The 24,033-nt window shown below is 46.0% G+C and overlaps 1 protein-coding gene across 1 annotated transcript in view; it reads left to right on the top strand.

The window, feature by feature from the left end:
* The first annotated feature begins 3,560 nt into the window (after nt 1-3,560).
* Nucleotides 3,561-24,033, top strand: part of LOC143041462 (uncharacterized) — a 248,468-nt gene continuing 227,995 nt past the window's right edge. The window contains exon 1 of the mRNA XM_076213359.1: nt 3,561-4,364. Within this exon, the coding sequence (XP_076069474.1) occupies nt 4,204-4,364 (161 nt within the window). The 5' untranslated portion in view covers nt 3,561-4,203. The remainder of the gene's footprint in view (nt 4,365-24,033) is intronic.

Here is a 24,033-nt window from a genome sequence, read left to right as displayed (position 1 = left end):
TTGCACACACATTATATATATTATAGATATATATATATATATATATTATATATATATATATACTGTATATATATATATTATATATATATATATATATATATATACATATACATACATATATACATATTTAGATGTAATTGTTTATTCATAGCTCAACTGGAAGCGTGTGGAACATGTATTGCTCTAATCCCGGGTTCGAGTTCTGCACTGTGTCATGTCTTATGTGACTGTTTCCTGCCCCCAACGCATTTAAATAGAAATGGTTTAACGCAATTAAAGGGGTGAGTTATACAACAACGACGAAAGGCATGTCAGTACAAGTTTGACACTTAGTGGGTCAGGTCAGGTCAGGGTAGTTTCCCTACCTGGGGTGCAGAAGTCAATCCTGTGGGGTTGTGTTGGTAAGCGAATCCTACATACACTTTCCCTTATCCTTCTAGTAATATGATATTAGTTATTACGGGGTGCTGGACTGCTTAGGGGGTGCCCCTGGGGTCGGAAAAGGAGTGCCGGGGTATAGTATGTGATCTACTGTTCATGCTATTGTGATCTACAACAACTTAAATCTAGACTAGCTTGTGATCTAAATTAAAAATAGTTATAAATTTGCAATTATAATTAGAGGAGTGAATTAAACATTAAAAGGGGGACACTTATTTTTATTTTATACTAAAAACATGACCACTGTGACTATTTGTATACAACACGGATATCATTTAAAAACGCTGGGTTAAGGTGACCGAATGCTAACTGAATCCCAACCTGTTGCTCACGAGTTCCACTGTGTCCTCCGAGGCTGTGGCGGTGCTCTTCTTCACAGAAGTCTGAGATCGTAAACTCGCGATCTCACATCTCGGTCGAGTTGACCTTCTGCATCAGTGGTCCTCAGGTGTGTCAGTTGTCAAGAGCCACCAAGTCGGAGGAGGTCGAGAGTCGAGACTGCAATTCGAATCCCGCCGCCAGCGAGTTGGACCAAGGGCATGGCTCATTCAATTCCACGCTATAAAGTCCTGCAGAGCGCCATCTTGGCAGAGCGGGACTTGGTATAAATAAATTAATCAATAAATTAATAAAAAGATAAATAAATAAACGAATATACAAATAGATAAATGAATAGATAGATGAATAAATAGATAAACAAATAAAATAATTAATTAATTAGTAAAAAAAGAAGCGGCAGTGAGTGGATACCAAACGATTTTATTCAGTGTTGAGGTGACCTCAAGGTAGCTAGTGGTGGATCTGTGATGAAACAGGTTGGACTCTGCTAAGCCTACCCGACCTTCCAGAGACCTTACTCGGGTCCTTCTACCTTGACCTTTGTGACCTTCGTTGCCCACTACCGACCTCAAGATACCTGGGGCCTTGACTACTCTGCCTCGTCCTTCAAGACTTCCAATGTTGAGGTCCAAGTTCGTCGTCAGATGTCTTCGGGTGTTTTTCTTCCGTTTGGTCTTCTTCTAGTCTTTTGCGATTTTCATCTTTTGTTTGTTTTGTCATCAGACGATTCAGTTTGGGGCATTTTTTATCTTTTTTATGGTTTCCTTATTTTCAGACCCTGGTTAAATCTAGTTAGGCTAAACTAGCCTCACCTTTGGGTATGTCTGCCGTATAGTCGTACGACTTGCAATAGCGTTGGTAAAAAACTGTCCTTTAATATATCCAAGAAGAAATCTGTAGACAAAAAATAAATAAATAAGTAAACAAACAAATAAATAAATAAAATTCTTACTCTGCCTGGTACCAGGTGTTTCTATTCAGTTGAATGTAAAGATTGTCTGTAGACATGAATGACGTCTCTACGCGGGTTCAAAGCCTAGTATGTGGTATTGACTACTTAAGTGGCATAAAGTCATTTCTAGGGACATCCATACGGGCCAGAGTCTCGTAGCAGTCATTTTTGAGTGAAGACTTCTCCACTCAAAAAATGAATAAAAAAAAAAGAAAAAAAAATAAATAAACGCATGAAAAGTAAATAAAATTCAAACTCTGACATCCCTCCAGTCGGCAACCCATCTTAAATGTTTAATTTACCATTTCTGTAACTCGATATCTTTGAAAGGATTTTGTCCACAAGGATATAGACGCTGATATTTCCGACGAAATTCCCAACTCGCAGAAACATTTACTTATTTATCTATCTATTTATTTATTTATTTATTTATTATTACGATTCTCGTGATGTGGATAACCTGTCCGTGGCAGCGGATCGATTATTTATTTACTTTAAACAACAATTTGGTCTGTTTTCTACTCATTTACATAATCCCTTCTTACCCTCTGGACACACACACACACACACACACACACACACACACACACACACACACACACACACACACACACACCTCTCATGGCGCTGTGGTTAGAGCTCTGGCCTGCCACTACGGAGGTCCGGGTTCGACTCTCGCCCGGGGCTGAAATAATATCAGTATCGCAGCGCTGAGGGGTGTTACTCCAACTCTCGTGGGCGGTGAGTTGGGGGTGTGTGTGTGTGCAAGGTCATAGCATTACCCATAGATCGGACCTACGAGCTCTGAGCTCTCTTCCAGGAGGGAAATAGCTATCGATCACGAGTCCAACACGTGATCCAAAGACCAAGTGAATACAAGTGAATACACACACACGCGTGCGCACACACACACACACACACACACACGACTCGACGGCGCAGTGGTAGGGTCCGCAGCCGCCACTATGGCGGTCCGGGTTCGAATCCCGCCCAGGGCTGAAATAATTTCAGTATCGCTGCGCTGCGAGTTGTTACTCCGACTCTCGTGGGCGGGGAGTTGGGTGTGTGTGTGCGTGTAAGGTCACAGCATTACCCATAGATCGGTCATATATGAGCTCTGAGCTCCCTTCCGTAAGAGAAATAGCTGTCGATCACGAGTCCAACACGTGATCCAAGACAATGATTCACACACTGCTTGTGTAGCGGATAGTGTCTCGGTTTGCCAACTCAGCGGAACCGAGATAGAGCTTCGTTCAGGGCTTGAAAGACAACACTGTACACCGTTACTGTCTCCTTTCTACAAAGACATCAGGTGTGTGTAAGGTCACAATATTACCCATAGATTGGGTCATGCGATTAATGGACCGTGGATGTCTCAATCAATCACGAGTCCAGCACTTAATCCAAAACCACGATGAACCACTAAAAAAAAAAAAAAAATGCTCCACTGCTCCACTCAGTCCCGCCCCGTCTACTGTAGATTTCGCCCCCCCCCCCCTACCTCCCTCGTCGTCACCCTGCAGGCGATGCTCGAGGCCCACAGGAGACAAGGAGGACTTTCTTTGCATTTGTAGCAGCAAGGGGCAGCCACGGGGCGGAGCAGAGGTTAGTTGGATGTTCTTGATTACACGGTTGCCGACTAGTTACCTATATTTCGGGTGTGATAGACCCCTAGTCTGGGCTTCAGCCCTTCGATTGTACACTTGTTGAAGACATCCAGGAGAGGGCGCCAAAGGAGCCAGGGGCGTAGCGTGGCAAGAAGTGGTGAATAAAAGGGCGGGAAGATGAGACCGCTGGCGAAGACTGGCAGTGCGTCGCTAAGCGGCGCCCGCAGATGAGGCTGTCGAGTTAGAGTGAGACGGACCGTTGCATCGAACGGAAGGTGTAAGCGACGCGACGAGTGCTGTGGGCCCAAGAATCCAGAGCCGAGCGAGTCAGTGAGGAGTGTTTCGTGGAGTGATTGGGCTACCTTGAGATGCTGACGGGGGCGGTGAAAAAGGGGAGTTGTGGTATGCGCCAACTAGTGACTTGACTCCCACACGCAGCGTGGCGCTCGTGTACAAGAAGAACCTGCCCGACTCTTGCTGTCTTCCTCCACAGTCGCAGCAGTCAATGTTTGTGTTGTTGTTGCTCTTGTTCACTGGAGGTGCGAGTAGTGGGGGTACTGAATTGAGAACTGACCGAGTGAACCGCCTCCACCGCTACTTTGTTGCTCTTGCTGTCTGTCCCTGTTCCTCCTGTTGCTGTTGACCTGCCGAGGTAGAGGTTCCTCCTCTGGTAAAAGACGGGAACGTGAGACCCTCCTCCCCCTTGACTCTTGCAGAAACTTTAGTTTCCCCTCCCACAAGCGGTACAGCTTGTGTTACGCTGGTGACTTGTACTCCTACTGGTGGTGGTGTGTGTGGGGCGGCGTTGGTAGTAGTGGTGGTGGCGGTGGAGGTGGACAGTGTGATTGTAGTAGTAGTACAACGATGCGGGAGGTTCTAAGGATGACGGGCGCCGCTGGCATCAGTGACATGATGGCCCGTAACGGCTTTCTCGATCTCGAAGCTCACCCCGAAGTTCACGATGTCTTCAGGGCCGGACGCTGCATCGAGGATGACTATGAAGTGGAGAAGGATCCCATTGCAAGGTAAGGAAACAAACCCCCCCTAGTCCCTGGTGGAGGTGTTAGCTTCACAGTGTATAAAATATGTCGCTATCCATTTAGACCGTGTTCTCTGTTGAACGAAATCGCCCAGAGGTCAGTAGATGAAACACTGATATTGTTTTAATTTTTCTCTTGAGTGCACCCTGGAGTTACTCATTGCCGAATAAAATCACCCAGAACGCGCGGGAATATTATTAATATAAAATTCTGAGTAGGGCATCAACAGCAACATGAATGGACCAGTGAGTGCAAAACCTAGCCTTCGATTACCTGGGGGTATTTTCTCTGCAGAATAAAATCTTGCGGAATTAGCCAGAGTAAAATATCTGCAGCAAGGGGCACATGGAACTCGAACAAGTAACGAACACGGAAGCGTTAGAAGTTTCGAAAATTTTATGTATCACCGAATTGAGTTTTGTACTGTGGATGACCATGGGGACCCTGTTTACAACGGTTCGCCTTTGTTTACAAGTGCTGAGCGATACATGTCGCGTTAAGTATGAAATTGTAGTTTGGGTATCGAATTATCTTGGTCATGACTGACAACAGAGTTGTTGAAATCGTTGTCGGCGATGCACCCTCGCCATCGTTATCAGTGCTATCTTCGATGCGTGTCGTGTCATTGTCAAGTTCCTGCAGTCACCGTTAAGATTTTTTTTTCTGTTGGCGCAATCAGATTTGAATTCTTGTGTTCCTTGTCAGGTCTGACCTCTTGCAGCGCCTAGGTCTGAAAACTAACGCGAGGGTTAACTCTTTATTCACTCACTCTCAACATCGAGTTCGTGCAGTCGTATCTGGTGTTGAGTTTTTGCCAGCCCGTCGTTGTCAGCATTAACTTTTTGCATCTCGTAGCCGTCACTCATAGGTTGCTACGTTCATTGCTAATGCTCTGAAATATTGTACCAATGTAACATTTGACAGGCTTGAAAGTATCAGTCAGGTTTGCAAAGACAAAGTCAGTGTGTGGCTTTCGTTGAAGACCGATGCATGTACATATTGTAATCGCTTGAGTGACTATGTGGTCGGTTGGTCGTATTGTGATAACGTGTTGGCATCAAACGTGCTGTGGGGGTCGGCGGTAGGTGGAGTGGGCTTGACATGATGCATTACTTGTGAGCGTCAAGTTACAACGTCGCTTTAGCCCCGTGTATAGTATGTTTTTCTCTTTCTTTTCAGCGAGGCTGGCTTAAGCGAAAGTTTGAATTCGCGTGTTTAGTTTCGTGGGTTGTTGCTAGTATGACGTTTATTCCGTTGCTTTAAATGTGGTTTTTGTTTTATAGATTTGTCTCGATTCCTTCCTTAAAACGGTGTACTTTTCAAATTTAGTTCTGGCGGTCCACGGGCTCAAAGGGCATTGTGAGTACATTCATTGCCAGTTCAGTTAACAGCAGGTTTGACTTGAGGTGCTGAGTTCCTGCAACAAAGAACGATGTCTCGTGTTGAAATTTGAGTTGTCCTTGTCACACGTGCAACGGACTACCACTCTCCATGTTGGGCTTGGAGTATGCATGCTCTGGTTACTTCCTCGTACTCCCTACCCACCTTGTTTGACTCTTAGTTGCCAATAGGAGTATTTAGTATCTGGAGCTTTCGCTGGGCGATTTCATTCAGCTATAGGTACCCTCCATCCCTCAGTGCAGTACTCCACCCTCAGCTGAATAAAATTGCAGGGCGTTAGGTCACATCTGTATAATTCGTCTCTTAAAATAAGAGTGTGGGAGAGTGCGTTTATTTTAAAGATGGTGATTGTCTGAAATGTGTGTGTGTATATATATATTTTATGTATATATATATGTATATATATGTATATGTATATATATGTATATATATGTATATATATATATATATATATATATATATATACACACACACACACACACACGGGTTGTGTTGATGACGCCTTGGAACTGTTTATGTCTAACATAGCATAGTCAGAATTATTGCAATGATAAGTCGGTGATGTAATTTATGCACTGGTAAGTTGATGTTTGTGATTTATAATTTGCGTTCTCCTATTATGAGTGTACACTCTTGTGATGTGGGCACATGTCATATGATTATTTTGATTTGTGGCTAGTATGGTCTTTCTCAATGGGTTTCCCGCCCACAGCCCACCGAGATGCCTGCTCACTGTCCCTGTTGTTCTTGTTCTCAGCTATCGAAGCGGTGACATTCAACCAAATAAAATTAAGCTTCTGAAATGCCATAAAAGCTCAATTTTCTAAGAGCTGGGCTTTGTGTGGCATCTGTTTACCAGGGAACCTATCTTACCAAGTGTTGTATCTGGGGGATTGAAGAATTGGGATTTTGTAAGATCTGGTCAATTGTTGCATATGTAAGCCAGAGAACTCATCTTAGAAAATGTTGCCTGTGGAAGATTGGATGGAACAAATTTTGTAAGAGTTGGTTTCCCTGATTCAGCGACTGCCCAGTTTTTACGAAATAGCTTCGTGGAAACGTGAAAAAAGTATTAACCTTCAATTCTGAAAGGGGCCGCACTTTGCAGCAACTAGGACTAGGTCATTTCGAGCGAGTCTGGTGGAGGTGACGTCAGTTACCACCTCCCCATATACTGTATTGTCATTACTGTTTCTGGGTTGTGGAGTAGGCATAGCTATATTGATATATGGATGATCTCTGAATATATGTGGAATTGGGTTGTTGATGTGCTGAATAAAATAACCTGACCAAACCTAACTAGCAACACTGTTTGGTCCTTCACTTCTTGTGTCCCAAACACAGCAAAGCAATCCCTTCGTGAGTCTCGCACATGAAGAAACTTGTTAACGCAAAGTTTCTTAACCTTTCCTGACCTCACCCTCCCATACGGTCAGGTTAAAGCAGTCCAACACTCCCTAACATGTGGTTACAGGCACTACATTTGCCACATAACTACTAATAACGGGTCTTTCTAGAACCTCCTAAGCATTATATTAGTGCCCCCAAGTTAAGAAACTGCGAAGTGCAAGGCGATGAACTCGAGTCGTAGTTCTCGAACTTGTAGCAACGTCACAGCAGCGGGTCGCCAAAGTACAGGGTTGTGATATGATCTAAAAAAAACAACAACAAAAAAACAGGATATTTAATTAAAAAGAATACAACACATTTTGGGACATCAACGATACACAGATTACTTTGGTGTCGTATCGGGAACCAGTCAACTTGTGTAAAGAGCACTTGTAATGCAATATAATTCTTTTACGACGGGTCCTTTCCTCTGTTTCGGAAACGCTCCATTGCCTGGAATGTATGGGCAACCACGTTCTGAATATTGCAGGAAAAACATGGCATCATCCGGAGTGAGTGGGAAGGGATCGGAGTTATCCAAAGTCGGGGAAAGGACCCTCATGCAAAGAAATTAAATTTGCGTTCATAATATCTACGTATTCACTCGACGCGGGCCGTCGTCGCACTCAGCCGGGTGGACTTTTTTTTCGTCTGTCTTTCTTTTTATCTCTGTCGTGATTCGTTCGCAACACCCAGCCAAAGAGGACGTGGCAGAGGTCATAGGGTCGTCATGACCTTTCTCTTCAACTCTCTGATGCTCAGTTTGACCCCGACAAAGATGAGTAGTGTAGACAGGTGGCAGCCATGATGGAAATACAAGTTCCCCCCGTCGCACATTCGTCAGTTGTATTTGAAAGTCTGGAAGACGACTTTACTTACAGTATTCTAGACTTCCCTAAGAACAATTAATCAATGTGCCAAACATTCGTATAGGTTGAACTTATCTTAGTATGTCATTCAATTTCACAAAGGTGATTTGAAATTTCGAAAAATAAAATATTGTAACCGAAGTCGTTTCTACTCAAACGAACCACTGATTCGCGTATGTGAAACGGGTTTTACAGAAATAACCGAAGCAGTTTGTAATCCATATTTACCCAAGGGCTGTAGATAAATAAAATACCTTGGAGGCAGGCACAGTAGACGGGTAAATACCACACTGCACGAAAGAGATTGGAATATATATCCTAGTATTTGATGTTTGTAGCCCACTGGGTACCGTCCGCGTACAAATGGAATCGCCCAGCGTCTACCAAAACAACAAGTTGCCCCAGCACGGAAGGGGTTTAGAATATGTATATAATTCAAGAACAATAAAAGTATATGCAATAAAAGTTAAGATAATAATACTTCATGACTGACATTTGGGAATGCTAAGTGACAACTTGCACATAGTCAAAACATAGAATTGTCGTAGTTATTTTTAGATGGGACCGGATCTAATTGATGCATAAAACTAATATTTCATCTGTGATGAGTAGCCTGAAAGAAGAAAAAATTGTCGCAGCGTCTCGATTCTTGTTTGTTCAGACAAGGCGTTATCTTTGATTGCTGCATGAGTTGCATGTAAATCAGACGCTTGAATAAACAACATGTAAATGTTGTAAGCGTAAGTATGAGTTTTATGTTTCCTGTGTTTTGTGTCCTGTGGCTCCTGGATAGACTACATGTACGGAGTTCTGCCTACGCATTTCAGACCGGATTAGACCATGTCAAACCATTTATAAACATTTGTAGGGAAACTTTTGGAACCCTGAGACCGAACTCAGGGACCCCAAAAACTTTTAATAACAATTTTTCACCCAAAATTCCGAATGACATCAAAGTCGTGATTTTTCATCTTTGATGTCTGTCACTTTCAGCACTCGCGTTCAAGGCCAACTAGTAATGCTGATACGCCTGGATCGTTTGTTTGTGTTGATTTTGCTTATCTATTGACGTGCTTGTTTACAGACTTGTTACAGTACTAGGCTATTGGTTTACATGATTAGTGTGTTCGAATGGACTCTGACGTCATTTGCAGTACAGGCGAATGGTACGTGGAGACACCCAATGTCGGCGATGTACACATGAACGCGGGGGTGTGTGTGCACTTGAGTGTGTGTGCGTGTAGTGTGTACACATTGTGCACGCCGAAACATGGTGAGTGCGTGCGTATGTAAGTGTATGTGTGTGCATGTACTTATATGAGTGCGTGTGTGCATGTACTTATGTGAGTGCGTATGTGCATATACTTATGTGAGTGCGTGTGTATTATTGTGTATGCTTGTCTGCGTGCGTGTGTATACTTGTATGTGTACATGTGCGTGCGTGTGTATACTTGTATGTGTACGTGTGTGCGTGTGTATATTTGTATGTGTACATGTGCGTGCGTGTGTATACTTGTATGTGTATATGTGCGTGCGTGTGTATACTCGTATGTGTACATGTACATGCGTGTGTGTGCACTCTTGTAAGTTTGTGTGTATGTGTGTGTGATATGCAGAGGGTGCGTGCGTATTTGTATATTTGTGTTTGTTTATTTGCATGATTGTACGTCAGAGTGAGTAGACTGTTTGACTTTTTCATTATTCATGGGCTGCTATGTCGGTTCCTTTAGTGTGAACCGTTCAACAGCGACGTAATTTCAGAGATTCAGTTGGAGCAGACACCAAGGCGACTGTTTTTTTTTTCTGATGTGGGGTTTTATGAAGTGTTTACCGGGACTCCAGTGAATAAAATAGCCTTTGGTTTTATATTAAACTGGGTTGAGAATGTTGATTAGTGGTAATAGAAGAACAAATGGGACTGGGACTGGCTACGGAGGAAGGAAAGGGAATTGTGCAAGTCAATGTATGGTGACCGTTACAGGGCGAGAGTGGATTCAGGCACGATCGTCTTGTGCACTGATTGACAACCTCCTTATTTATGTGCTGCTGTTTGCCAACTGCTTGGGGATTATTTCAACACTGAATAGAATTGTCAGACACTGGCTAGCTGGTACTAGTAATTGGTATGGAGGTATTCTTTTATAACTAGCGGCTAGTCTTCACGCAAAAAGGAATATTGTAAAGTTTATTTTTTATTCATATCCTTCATTCCTCTACACTCAAAATAGCTCCTTTACCAACTCCATGCCTTCTTCTCGTTAGTCCTAAAGATAGAAACGCCAGTTGTTACTAAAAAGAGAAAAGAAATAAAGGTTCTTGGGACCTGCAGTGGACAGCAGGGTTGAAAATCACAACTCAAGTGGTACAGGGGAGGTCACGCGGAAGCCTGTTGCGGGCTCACGCGTACCTCTTCAAGTGCTTGCAGGCCAGCAAGGGCGATTTTCGCATCACTTGGCCCGAAGTAATCGCCTTTATTTGCACTATATAGTTTCGCCATCGTATCGCGCGGTGGGAGGTGGTGGGGGTGGGTTGCACTCTTATGATATCTCCTTAACTGTCGCCATCATATTGGCCGGTGATCTCGGTACTCTTTGTCATATCTTCTAATACTCCTTTCACACGTGTCGACATTTCGCCGTGCGCCGTCCACGACACGACGTCGTGCTCTTAGATAACCAGGGGCACTTTCGCACGTGGTCGTGGGCGTGACATGTGACAGCGTCCATAGACATGCATGGTTATTTGAGAGCACGACGTCGTGTCGTGGACGGCGCATGACGAAAAGTCGACAAGTGTGAAATGAATCAGTCTTCTAACGTCACTGCCATTCGTTGTCGTCATAGTATATGTGACGCCATCGGTGCTGTGGCGCGTTGGGACTCGATCTCGGCTCGTATTGAGAAAGGCACGGGATCAGTCCCATAGCACTTAAGGCAAAGGTTGCAAAGGCTTCGATGTTAAAGAGGTTCATGGAAGCTTTGGGTCATTTTTGTTTTCCCGGCCCTATTTTGTACCTTTATCGCTTCCTCGTTTTATTTTTTCCAGTTTTCAATTTTGTTGAGGCTAACTTAACTTCGTCACTCAATTTCGGTTTGCCTCCAGCACAGTCATACGTCTTACTGGCTGACAACAGAAACTGTCTCGGTATCGGGAGAACAGAAATAATCCGAAGATTTTTTTTCGCCAATTGACACATTATCAGGTCTCACCTACATGTATCACTTTCGTGTATTACGTGCACCATCGGGTCTCCCCGTCCAAGAGAACACTGGATAGGAAGTTTCAGGAACAAGTCCTGGTAAAGAGATTGTTTACTTGGTGAGGCTAGGGAGAGAGAGAGAGAGAGAAGGAATACACGGTAGTGGGAGGGGAGAGTATTCTTCATATGGGTACATGTGGGAAGGGAATTATTCACTTCGTTTTGGAGGTGGAGAGGATGCCTTATATGGTACTGTTCCCACTAATACACATCAGTCTGTACAACACCACCCCCCATGTTTGCTTTTAGACAACACTGCCATTGCCTCTGCCTCTAGGATAGTTAACAATAGTCGAATTGTCCCCCTCAAAATAATAATAAATAATGATAATGATAAACAAAATAATAGAAATAAGAGAAGCAGAAAAAGAAAATACTTCCTCAACAAGGGCCGTATTCTAACCTACATTTCTTTGTCCCACTGTCTAAGTTTACAGATGATTCACAATGATTCTGTTTTACGCCAAGAACCCCCCCCCCTATCAGGAGGCTAGGACGGTGCCCCCTTACAGAGGACTTTGTAGGTTGGAATTGAATGAAGCATGCCCTTGGTCCAACTCGCAGGGGGCAGGGTTCGAACCGCCACCACGTCGACCTCCGTCGCAGGTAGCGACGCACTAAACCTCTCGGCTAGCGAGCATTCTTGTTGATTTTTATTCATCTGTGTTGATGGGTTTACATCAATCATGAGGATCTGTGGGCCGCGTTTCCGCGAAATTATACTACTGCGAACTCGCAAAGTGACCTTTAGACCCTGTTCACACTAGCGGTTTAAAACGCGGCGGTTCGGTTGCATTGTAATTCAGTGGAGACGTACATTTTTTTCCTTGCCTATGTTTTGATCAATGAAGACGGGAGTTGTTCTTTTATTCTACACTTTTCTTCTACAATACAATTATGTTGAATACAGACTTGTCTATCTATATACCAAGGGGTTTTTCCCCCTTATTAGAGAGGTAGCCAAGTCAAAGTCACGCACCCACTCCTACCCAGTCCACCATCCTTGTTTCCCTCTTACCATAGCTCCTCGATTATTTCCAATGGTGTCTGTACATATAGATACAGACACCATAGGAAAGCTCCTCTTTTATTTCCAATGGTTTCTGTACATACAGACACCATAGGAAAAGAAACGCTACCTCGTACTGGTTTCGTCATTACAGACATCTTAGTCACCTTCGTCATTAGCCAGCAGTGATGACAGGTCACAAGTGTTCACAGCCACCTGTGATGGTCTTGTTCCCGTGGACGGCGTGTTTGTATGTATTGGAGGTATGTGTTGATATGTGTATGTATTTATTTACATATATTTATAGGTCTTAAGTGTATGTACAGTATGGATGCATGCACATAAACACACGCATACTCGTACTTACACCCAGAGCTAAAATAATTTTAGTATCGCTGCGCTGAGAGTAGTTACTCCAACTCTCGTGGGCGGGGAGTTAGGGGTGTGTGTGTGCGTGTAAGGTCGCAGCATTACCCATAGATCGGTCATATATGAGCTCTGAGCTCTCTTCCGGGAGGGCAATAGCTATCGATCACGAGTCCAACACGTGATCCAAGACTATGGTGAATCACACGCGCGCTTGGTCCCGCATCCTTTTCTGTTTTAGAGTGCATCAGTCTCAATTCTCCCTTCTCTATTCCACTCTTTATGCATTGCTGTTTTTAGGGATCCTTTAGAAGACTACTTCAACACTGAATAAAATGGCTAAACATGCACAAACTATCGCTACTCTTTGGTTTGTGAAACCCCCCTTCCCCCATATATGCATCCTCCCCATACCTCCAAACCCCCCCCCCCCCCCAAAAAAAAAAAAAAAAAAAAAAAACAGGTTCCATGGACGCCTGGTTGAGTACAGGAAGATCCCTGTCCGCGATGGGGCGGATGAGATTGCCATGCCGGACGGAACCCCACGAGGAAAACTTTGATAGGTTAAGAAAGAAGGATGCAGAAAGGACATAAAGGGTCCAAACGTGATGGATTAGTTTCAGGGACGGGCTGAAGAGGGAATGGGGGGTTTGATGATACATTGATGTTTGATTTTTGCGTTTTATCGATGCAACTTGTGTGCATAGGCCTTCTCGTGGAGACTGTGTTCGAGGTGGTGGATAATTTAAATGAGTATCACACTGGGCTATTTTCCTCCAACCTCCAATTAATCGGCGGTACAGCAAACCTCTAGCATTTTTTTTCCGTCGTAAAATCACTATTTTGTTTTCTCAAAATATATATAGAATGTCTATTTGACATGCCGGATAAATTTTATTTTCCTTAAGCATATTCGATTCCTTCTCTGAAGCCTCGGGCTGCGAATCTGCTTCAACAGTCGGGAGGAAAATTAGCCTAGTGTGATAACGTCTCAAGCATGTGGAGCACTTGTTGCTCGCTCTGAACCTACGGATTATCTTCAAGCAGAGCTCGAGTATTGTCTTACGCCATCTGTAACTGGTAACGTAGGGTAGCAGTGTGTATATACTGACTATTCTCCAGTGCAAAAATTTCAATGCAACTTTTTTTTTGCAAAGTAACAAGGATTTGGCAATATGCGTAGAGAGGGTTAACGCAAGTTCCCGTCGTCGAATTTTGGAATCTGATTGTACTTGTTTAAGTGTCATGTTGAACAGATGGTGCAAATAAGGTAATGGTGAACATTCTTTGACAACCACCACCTTGGGAGGCGAAGTATCAAGTGCTGGGTGTACGTCACGTGTGCAGGATCCTGTACAGGTTGACAGGATCCTGTGCAGGCTATGGAGATCCTGTACAGTCTACAGGCTGGTAGAAAGCTGCACAGGCAACTATCCATATGTGGCTTTGGAATTTCCGACGTGAATAGTGGTTCGTGTTAGTGTAAACACGAAAACACGCAGCTTCTCTTTATACAAACAAGAGATATGGGCAATTGCGTGAACTGGAACCCACTCGATTGCGTGCGTTTTTATGTGCGCGCCTCGGAGGTAGCATTTGTGGAGACGGTATGTTGGGTACCTCTTTTACGAATGTGTATGTGTGCGTGCAAATATATATATATATATATATATCAACCACAATTCACTTTAAGCCATCAACATCGAGAGACTCGAGGAGGCCATCATGCAGAAACTGAAATGTGGTAGCACGTGACAAGTGATATTGACGTAACCAATTTTCAATTTCTGCATGTTGGCCTCCTCGAGTCTCTCGGTGTTGATGACTTAGAATTAAAGTGAATTGTGGTTGATAAAAATGTATATCTGTTCACTGGGACCCATTCAGTGTTGTACACACACACACACACACACACACACACACACACACAGACACACACACACACACACACACAGTATATATATATATAATGCGCGGGAGTGCTTATATTTTTGTTTGCTGGCTTGGATGTGAATGAGCGTATGCGCTATTCCTTGTTTATGTATTTATACGCGTCCATATATGTTGGTCTTCGCGTACGAGTTGTATGTATACATATATTAAAGTATGAGCTTGTTTGAGCTTATTCCAGATTGTGTGTGTGTTTACATTTTTGGATGTTAACGTACATACATCTGTGTATGTTTGCACAGGCTTGTATGTGTGTACCTAACGGTGTTTACTGTTTGTGTAAGCGTGTTTTCGTGTTTGTGCGTCTACATTTGCTACTGTGAGTGTTTGGATGCATGGTCGAGTGTTTGTAATATGTGTATGTGCACGTGTGTGTGTGTGTGTGTGTGTGTGTGTGTGTGTGTGTGTGTGTGTGTGTGTGTGTGTGTGTGTGTGTGTGTGTGTGTGTGTTCGTGCGTGCCTTTAATGACCATCTGCTCTCCTAAGTACCAGAGTTCCTGTAGCCAGTGTCAGTTTTTGTAACACCGGGTAAGTTTCCATTCACGTTAAACTAGGAGCCGGGTGTGCATCGCATCTGCATCTGCAAGTGTGTGTACGAGACACCGGCGTCCAAACAACGCGTCTCCATATGGTTTAGGAGGTATCACACTGGGCTAACCCCCCCCCCACACACACACACACACAATCCTACCTTCAACATCCATTTGAATAACCAGAGTATGACTTTACGTACAGAAATCTAGACTTCTCCAAATACATATTAACAGTCTATCAAATATTCGTATAGGTTTATAATCTTTTAGTTCATCATTCAGCTTTGCTGTACGTGACAGGAAGATTATGATGATTGGAGATTCGAAGAATAAAATAATAGAAGTGAAGTCGTTTTTACCCAAACGAACTTTCAACTGTCTGCGGTGGTGAAACCGCCCAGTGTGATAATCCCCTGTATCTCCGCGGGTGTTTTTGTTCGTGTCGGGATATCCATGTCGACGCTTACTGTCGTCTCCCTCTATGGGAGTGGTTCTCAACTTGTGGTCCACCGACCCCCTAAGTGGCCATAGTGGTTCACAAGTGGGACCGTCAACCGAAAGCCACTATTAGTTAGTGGATGGAAAGCGATTAAATTTAGTGTTGAAGTCGTCTTCGCTAGGTTAACGAATAGCAATCCATAAGAACATGCGAACATTGGTCGAGAACCACGGATCTGTGAGGTTCTTGGTCACGCAGCCTGTGAGAACCAGTCTCGAAAGGACAGCTACTTTGGTATGGGTTGAAAGGAAAGGTTTATCCTGCGAACGGGATACACAAAGTGGTGGGAGAGGTAGGTAGATGCGGTTTTGTAATGGGGTAGTTGGTAAGTGTTAGCAAACGTCCAGAAGAAAGCTGACCAGATGAGTCATGTCCGGGGAATGGCTGATACAAGTATAATGATATGAATTATTTTGCCCATTTTTCACAGTTGGTTTTTATAATTATGCTTTGGCTATTGACGTCTTTTTTATTAGTAGAGTTATTACTTTTGTTAAATCTGTTGATGTAATCTTGCTTTGGGAATGAAGTGATGCAGTGGGGGATGCATTTGTAGTCTCACATGTGTTGACAATGGTCGTAGCTTGTTAAGCTAATTTGTGGACGTAAGAACATTGTGCCTCTACTCTCGTTAAAACAACGGGAGTGGGAGAGGAGTAAAAACCGAGTTGTCAAGATAAAGAAAGAAAGAAGAAGAAGAAAACGTGAGAGTTTCACGTTCAATTGAAAACTGCGTCTCGGGTCACCGAGGACCGGCGGCGGCGCCTTGTTATGACGACAACGACCGAATCCGAGTTGGGTTTCGCGGTGTGGACTGGAGCTTTTGCCTTTTCGTGGGCACGCTCCCATTAACCGCCCTGTCCCGAGTCGATTCCTGCATACGATCTACCCACCCGGGAATGCATCCATCACTGACGGACTGGTCGTCGCCGGCGTTCTGAGAACGTGGAATGGAGCTTCCCAGAGACGGACGGACAGTTGAAGAGATTACGCTTCGAGACGAATCGGGCAATCACCCCCCCCCCTCTCTCTCTCTCTCTCTCTCTCTCTCTCTCTCTCTCTCTCTCTCTCTCTCTCTCTCTCTCACACACACACACAACACTCACACACACACACACACACACACACACACACACACACACACACACACACACACACACACACACACACACACACACACACACACACACACACACACATCTTTCCCCCTCAATCCACCTCCGTCCTCTTCCCCGGGTTCTGAGTATTAAACACATTAACGCACATCATCGTTAGCTGTTGATCTTGTGATGGTCCTTCGCAGTAGCGAGAAAGGGTGAACAATAGCCTCCTTCCTTTTACGAGTTTCCTCCTTCCCTTCACGAGCTTCCTCCTCCTTCTCTTCACAAGCTTCCTCCTCCTTCCCTTCACGAGCTTCTGCCTCCTTCCCTTCACAAGTTTCCACCTTCCATTCACAAGCTTCCACCTCCTTCCCTTCACAAGCTTCCTCCTTCCCTTCACGAGCTTCCTCCTCTTCACAAGCTCTCGGCTCCTTCCCTTTACGAGCTTCCTCTTCCTTCTCTTCACGAGCTTCCTTCTCCTTCCCTTCACGAGCTTCCTTCTCCTTCCCTTCACGAGCTTCCTTCTCCTTCCCTTCACGAGCTTCCTCCTCCTTCCCTTCACGAGCTGCTTCTTCCTCCTCCTCTTCACGATCTCTCGGCTCCTTCCCTTTACGAGCTTCCGCCTCCTTCCCTTCACGAGCTTCCTTCTTCCCTTCACGAGCTTCTTCCTCCTTCCCTTCACGAGCTTCCTCCTCCTTCCCTTCACGAGCTTCCTTCTTCCCTTCACGAGCTTCTTCCTCCTTCCCTTCACGAGCTTCCTCCTCCTTCCCTTCACGAGCTTCCTTCTTCCCTTCACGAGCTTCTTCCTCCTCCTCTTCACGAGCTCTCGGCTCCTTCTCTTTACGAGCTTCCTCTTCCTCCTCTTCACGAACTTCCTCCTCCTTCCCTTCACGAGCTTCCGCCTCCTTCACTTCTTCAGCTTCCGCCTCCGCCTCCACAAGAAGCAGCTTCTGCTGTTAAGGAGCGTCTTCACCAAATGGCCCGACGCCACGCACGCACGCACGCACGCACGCCGACGCCATCATGTCTTCTTCGCCCCCGTTTTTCTTCAGGCGTTGTTCAACACGGTGACGATCTTCGTGCTTTCGGGATTCGAACCGTCCCTGGGCGATTTTATTCAGGTGGATGGGGGTCTGAGGTCCAGTAAACAGGGACTCGTCGACCGAGACCCCCTTTTGTCCTGGATTCGGCCCCTCAGCTGAATGAAATGACCTGGTGATAGATAAGGATTCTCTAATTCGTCACCGTTTTGGAGGGATTAAACGGATCTCTTCTTGGGAGTGACCAACTCTTGGGTCCATTCAGGAGTTGCAACAGACAGCCCCCCCACCCACACACACACACACACACACACACACACACACACACACACACACACACACACACACACACACGACTCGGTGGCGCAGTGGTAGAGTTCCTGGCCGCCACTACGGCGGTCCGGGTTCGAATCCCGCCCAGGGCTGAAATAATTTCAGTATCGCTGCGCTGCGAGTCGTTACTCCAACTCTCGTGGGTGGGGAGTTGGGTGTGTGTGCGCGTGTAAGGTCACAGCATTACCCATAGATCGGTCATATATGAGCTCTGAGCTCTCTTCCGGGAGGGAAATAGCTGTCAATCACGAGTCCAACACGTGATCCAAGACCATGGTGAATCACACACACACACAAACCCCCTCACTCGCAAATTCCCCCCTCATCCCGCTCCTCCTCCTTGACGCCTCCCACAGTCTCCCCTTACCAATACCCCACCTCCGACACACACACACACACACACACACACACACACACACACACACACACACACACACACACACACACACTCTCTCTCTCTCTCTCTCTCTCTCTCTCTCTCTCTCTCTCTCTCTCTCTCTCTCTCTCTCTCTCTTTCTCTTTGTCTCTCTCTCTCTCTCTCTCTCTCTTTCTCTTTGTCTCTCTCTCTCTCTTTCTCTCTCTCTCTTTCTCTCTCTTTCTCTTTGTCTCTCTCTCTCTCTCTCTTTCTTTCTCTCTCCCTCCCTCCCTCCCTCTCTCTCCTTTCGTGTATGAACTGTTTTTCGTGGGCTGTTAAGTACCCACCTCTCCATCATCCAATCGTCTCTCTCTCTCTCTCTCTCTCTCTCTCTCTCTCTCTCTCTCTCTCTCTCTCTCTCTCTCTCTCTCTCTCTCTCTCTCGTTCTCTCCCTGTCTCCCTTCCCATCCCTTCCATCCCCTCCCCTCCCCTTCCGTTCCGTCTCCTTTCGTCGACCGTTATTTCCTCTTCCTTCTCCTTCACTCCGCTTCTCCATTCCCTTCGTTGTAATTCCATCCGTTTCCCTTCCCTTTCCCATTTACCTTCTCTGCTCCTTCCTCCCCTTCCCTTTCCCATTTACCTTCTCTGCTCCTTCCTCCCCTTCCCTTCCATCCACTTTCTTCCTCTGAGTCTACTCTCTATTCCCTTTCCATCTGTTGCTATTCCATGTCTTCCTTTGCCTTAATTTTCCTTTTCTTCCTTTCCCTACCTTTCCCTTTCTACGTATTCCCCTTTTGTTCTATTTCTTTCCCTTCCTTCTCTGTTCCCCTTCCTTCCGTCTCCATCTCTTTCCTTCCCTCCTCATCCATTCCCTCGTCTATTCGTCTTTCTCTTCCACTCTCGGTTCTGTTCCGTTCTTTGTCTTTTCTTCATCTTCTTCCTTCATCCGTCCCCACTCTCGCCTCCCTCCCACTCACTACCCACTTCCCTCTTCCATCCCTCTTCCTCCACTTCCCGTCTCCTTCTTCTCCCCTTCACGCTTCCACCTTTCCTCTCCCGATTACTTCCCTCTTCCATTCCTCCCTCCTCCACTCATCGTCTCCCTCCCCTCCCCTTCTCAGATCCACACTTCCTGTCTCTTCCACTTCCGCCCTCTGTTGCTCCCTCCTTTCCTCTTTTCTCCACTTTCTTGCCTCCCTCCCTCCCTCCACTTCCCCTCCACTTCCTCCTCCCTCCACTTCCTCCTCCCTCCACTCCCTCCTCCCTCCACTCCCCCCTCCCTCCACTTCCCTCTCCCCCTCCCTCCACTCCCCCCTCCCTCCACTCCCCCCTCCCTCCACTTCCCCCTCCCCCTTCCTCCCTGTCCTCGTAGGGCCCCGCTTATGTAACGTCTTTCTCTTCGTCCAGTTTTCCTCCTGAAAGGAGAACAACAACATCGTCTTCGACATCAAGATTGTCTGAGTGAACAGAGGAGGCAGTCAGTGTCCGTCTAGTTGTTACCATAACCCTTCCCATCCCTTCCCTCCCTCTTATCCTCCCTCCTCCCTCCCTCCACCTCCCTCCTCCCTCCCTTCTTCCCTCCCTCCCTCCCTCCTTCACACCCACACACACCATAACTCTCTTTTCTGCATCCTCTTCCTTCTCATGTCGCCTTCTCTCCGCCCCTCTTTTTCTTTCTTCTTTTCTTTCTTCCCGCCTCTATTCCCTACTCTCTTCCTCTCTTACCTCTCTCTCTTACCTCCCTTTTCACCTCCTTTCTTCTCTCTCCCTCTTTCCCTCTCCTCCTCCTCTCTCTCTATCTCTAGATCTTTATCTAACTCTTTCATCTCCTCTCCTATCCTCTCTTTCTCTTTCTCTCACACATGGACATGCATGCACACTCATTCGTGCACACACACACACACACACACACACACACACACACACACACACACACACACACACACACACACACACACACACACACACACATTTTGATCACCCCTCTCCTCTTTTTCCTCCCCCACCACCATAACTTCTGCTTCTCCTTGTCTTCAGACAACATCTCATGCTCCATCCTATGCTGTAAGTCGAGACCTGATCCCCTCCTCCTCCTCTTCCTCCTCCTCCTCCTCCTCCTCCTCCTTCTCCTTCCTCCTCCTTCCTCCCGTCCTACCCCTCTTCCTCTCTCTCTCTCTCTCTCTCTTTCTCGCCATTTTTCTGTTTTTCTTCTTCGTGCTCAATCTCGTTCTCTTCGTCTTCCTCTTTGTCTTCGCCTTCCTCTTTCTCCATCCCTCCTTCCTCCCTCCTTCTCTTCCACATCTTTCTCCTCCTTTACCTCCTTGTTTCAACCCTTCTCTAAATCCCTCCATTTTCTTCTACTTCCTCCCTCCTCCTCTATCCTTCATCCCTCTTCCTACTAAGATTACTAATACTCCTACTCCTATTCTTCCTCCTCTTTATCCTCCTCCAATCACTCATATCTTCCTCCTCATACTCCTTTTACTCTTCCTGTTCCTTTCCCCTCCTCTTCCTCCTCCTCATCTTCATATCCTACTTCTCCCTCCTCCTCGTCCTCTTCCCACTCCTATTCCTCCTCCTGTTTCCCTCCTTATGGTCTACACTTATCTCCCTCCTCTTCTTCCTCTTTCTCTCCCTTTTCTCACCTCAACTCCTCCTCCTCTTCCTCCTTCTGTTTTCCCGCCTCATGTTCTACATCTATTTCTTTCCTCCTCCTCCTCCTCCTCCTCCTCGTCCTCCTCCTCCTCGTCCTCCTCCTCATCTTCTTCCTCCTCTCACCCTATCTCCTCTTCCTCCTTCTGTTTTCCCTCCTCATGCTCAACACTTATCTCCCTCCTTCTCCTCCTCCTCCTCCTCCTCCTCCTCCTCTCACCCCATCTTCTCCAAACGTGACGCCGCTGTTGCCATCCTTCCTGCCTCTCCCCTGTACTCCGTAATGACCTCCTCCTCCCTCCCTCCCACCCCCTCCCCTTCCTTCCCGCGAGGTGTCGTGGTCAGCGGGCCCGGCTGGTGTCCTAAGTGGTCTGCCTTTCGAATGCTGAGCTTTGCAACAACAACAAAACAACATCAAAACATCAAAACAATAACAACGTCAAAAGAAGAAGAACAACAACCTCAAAAGACCAATATTAAACCAACATTAAGACAACAACAAAATATCAAGAATAAAAACATAAAAATAACAACAAACAATAACATCATCAAAACACCAGCAACAAAACAACATATCTACATAGATTTGACTTCCGGCTGGCTGGCGGCAGACGATTGTATTCAGTTTGGGAACGTCTTTGGAGGTGACCACGAACACATAGGAGTCCAATACCTCCTTAAGTCATCCCTGCTTGTATTGGAGACTACTCCAAACTGAATGTAGTCAGGCTTCCTCCTCCTCCTCCTCTTCTTCTTCTTCTTCTTCTTCTTCCTTTTCTTCTTCTTCTTCTTCTTCTTCCTCCTCCTTTTTCTCTTCTTCCTCCTTTTTCTCTTCTTCCTCCTCTTTCTCTTCTTCCTCATCGTCCTCCACTTCTCCACCCTTTCACCCTCCATCTCTTCATCCCCACCCATCCTCCTTTTCTTCCTTCCCTTCTCCCCATGTTCTTCCCCATCACCTCCTACTCCTCCTCCTCCTCCTCCTCCTCCTCCACACCTCCGGCTTCTATCTGTCCATTCCCATCCCTCTTCCTTTTCCTCCTTCTTCCCATCTTCCCATGTTCTTCCTCCTCACCATCTTCCCCCACCACCTCCTCCTCCTCCTCCTCCTTTTCCACCCCTCCACCTTCTATCTCTCCATCCTCCACCCTCCACCTTTTCCTCCTCCTTTCCTTCTCCCCATGTTCTTCCTCACCATCTTCCCCCATCACCGTCTCCTCCCCCTCCTCCTCCTCCTCCTCCTCCTCCTCCTCCTTCTCCTTCTCCTCCTTCGTGTATGGAGGATGACATCGTCGAAACCCTTTGTCACTATCATCATCATCACTCTACACGACTTAGCCCTCCATTTCCCTCCACATAGCCGTGCGTAAGCCTCCATACCTGCATATGATCACACCGCTGAACTCCACGTCATCATGTCTCCATCGACGATCCTCCACTCCTCCACCTCCCTCCATCATTTCCAAATACTCCACATGGATATCGACAGAATTGAACAAACAATCTTTGGTCCTCGTCGCTTTTCGTATTTCCATTTTGTCGTCGTCGTCTTTGTCATTTATTTGCTTATTATTATTATTATTATTATTGTTGTTATTGTTATTATTATTATTATTATTATTGTGTTATTTTTATTATTGTTTTATTTAATTTTGTTTAAGGTTTTGGTGTCCATCTTCCTCTCTAAAGGTTTTCAGACTTCCATTGATAACCACAACCACCACCACCCTCACCCCTACCCCTACCACCCTACCACCGCTGCCACCATCGCCACCACCATAGTCAGCATCGTCAATCAGCGCCAGGCACTGCTGACGCCTTTCCGCCCAACTACGTCACCCCCTCCCTCCCTCTCTCCCTCCCTCCCCCCCTCCCATCGCCATTAGGTTGTGAATCACAACACAGGCGACAACCACAACAGCAGCAAGATTCTCTCTCTTTCTCTTTCTCTCTCTTTCCGGTTTCTCTCCTATTTCCTCTCTCTGTCCTCTCTATCTCTCTCTCCCTCTCTCCCTCTCTTCCTCTCTCCCTCTCTCTCCCATCTCATCTCTCTCCGCTCTCTCTCTTTCTCCCTCTCTCTCTCTCTCTCTCTCTCTCTCTCTCTCTCTCTCTCTCTCTCTCTCTCTCTCTCTCTCTCATCCATCAACCCAACATGGCACTTCTCTTGTTCAGTCTCTGCTTTTACTCGTATGTCACTTCGTCCTCCATTTCCTACTCTTCCTATTCCTCGTCTTCGTCCTCCTCCTCCTCCTCCTCTTCGTCATTTTCCTTTTCCTCATCATCCTCCGCCTCTTCCTCCTCCTTTTCCTCCTCGTCCTCCGCCTCTTGCTCCTCCTCCTCCTCCTCCTCCTCCTCCTCCTCCTCCAACAGAACAGCTTCCTCCATCCCTCCCGCTGCTGCGGTACGTGTGGTCCTTGCATAACACGCACGTACGCACACACACACACTGCGAGATCTTGTGTGTGTATTTGTATGTGTGTGTTTTTGTGTCTGCGTCTGTACGTGTGTTTTTGAGGATTTGTATGTGTTTGTGTCTGTGTGTGTTTCCGCATGTGAGTGTATTTGTGTATGTGCGTGTGAGTGTGTGTGTTTTTGAGTATTTGTATATGTTTGCGTCTGTGTGTGTTTCCGTATGTGAGTGTATTTGTGTAGGTGCGTGTGAGTGTGTGTTTGGGTGTGTCTATATGTGTGTGTTTTTTGGTGTGTACGTGCGTGCGTGCGCATGAATATGTGTGCGCTTTCTCTCTCTCTCTCTCTCTCTCTCTCTCTCTCTCTCTCTCTCTCTCTCTCTCTCTCTCTCTCTCTCTCTCTCTCTCTCTCTCTCTCTCCCCGTGTGTGTGAGTGTCCGTCCGCAGGCTCGCTTATGTGTGTCAGTATGTCAAAGTGTGCATATGTGTATTTT

This window comes from Oratosquilla oratoria, chromosome 31, assembly GCF_046742065.1.
Source record: "Oratosquilla oratoria isolate Oo_2021 chromosome 31, ASM4674206v1, whole genome shotgun sequence".
Taxonomy (NCBI): Eukaryota; Metazoa; Arthropoda; class Malacostraca; order Stomatopoda; family Squillidae; genus Oratosquilla; species Oratosquilla oratoria.
Note: the sequence above shows the minus strand (reverse complement) of the source record. Positions and strands in the feature narration are given on the sequence as shown.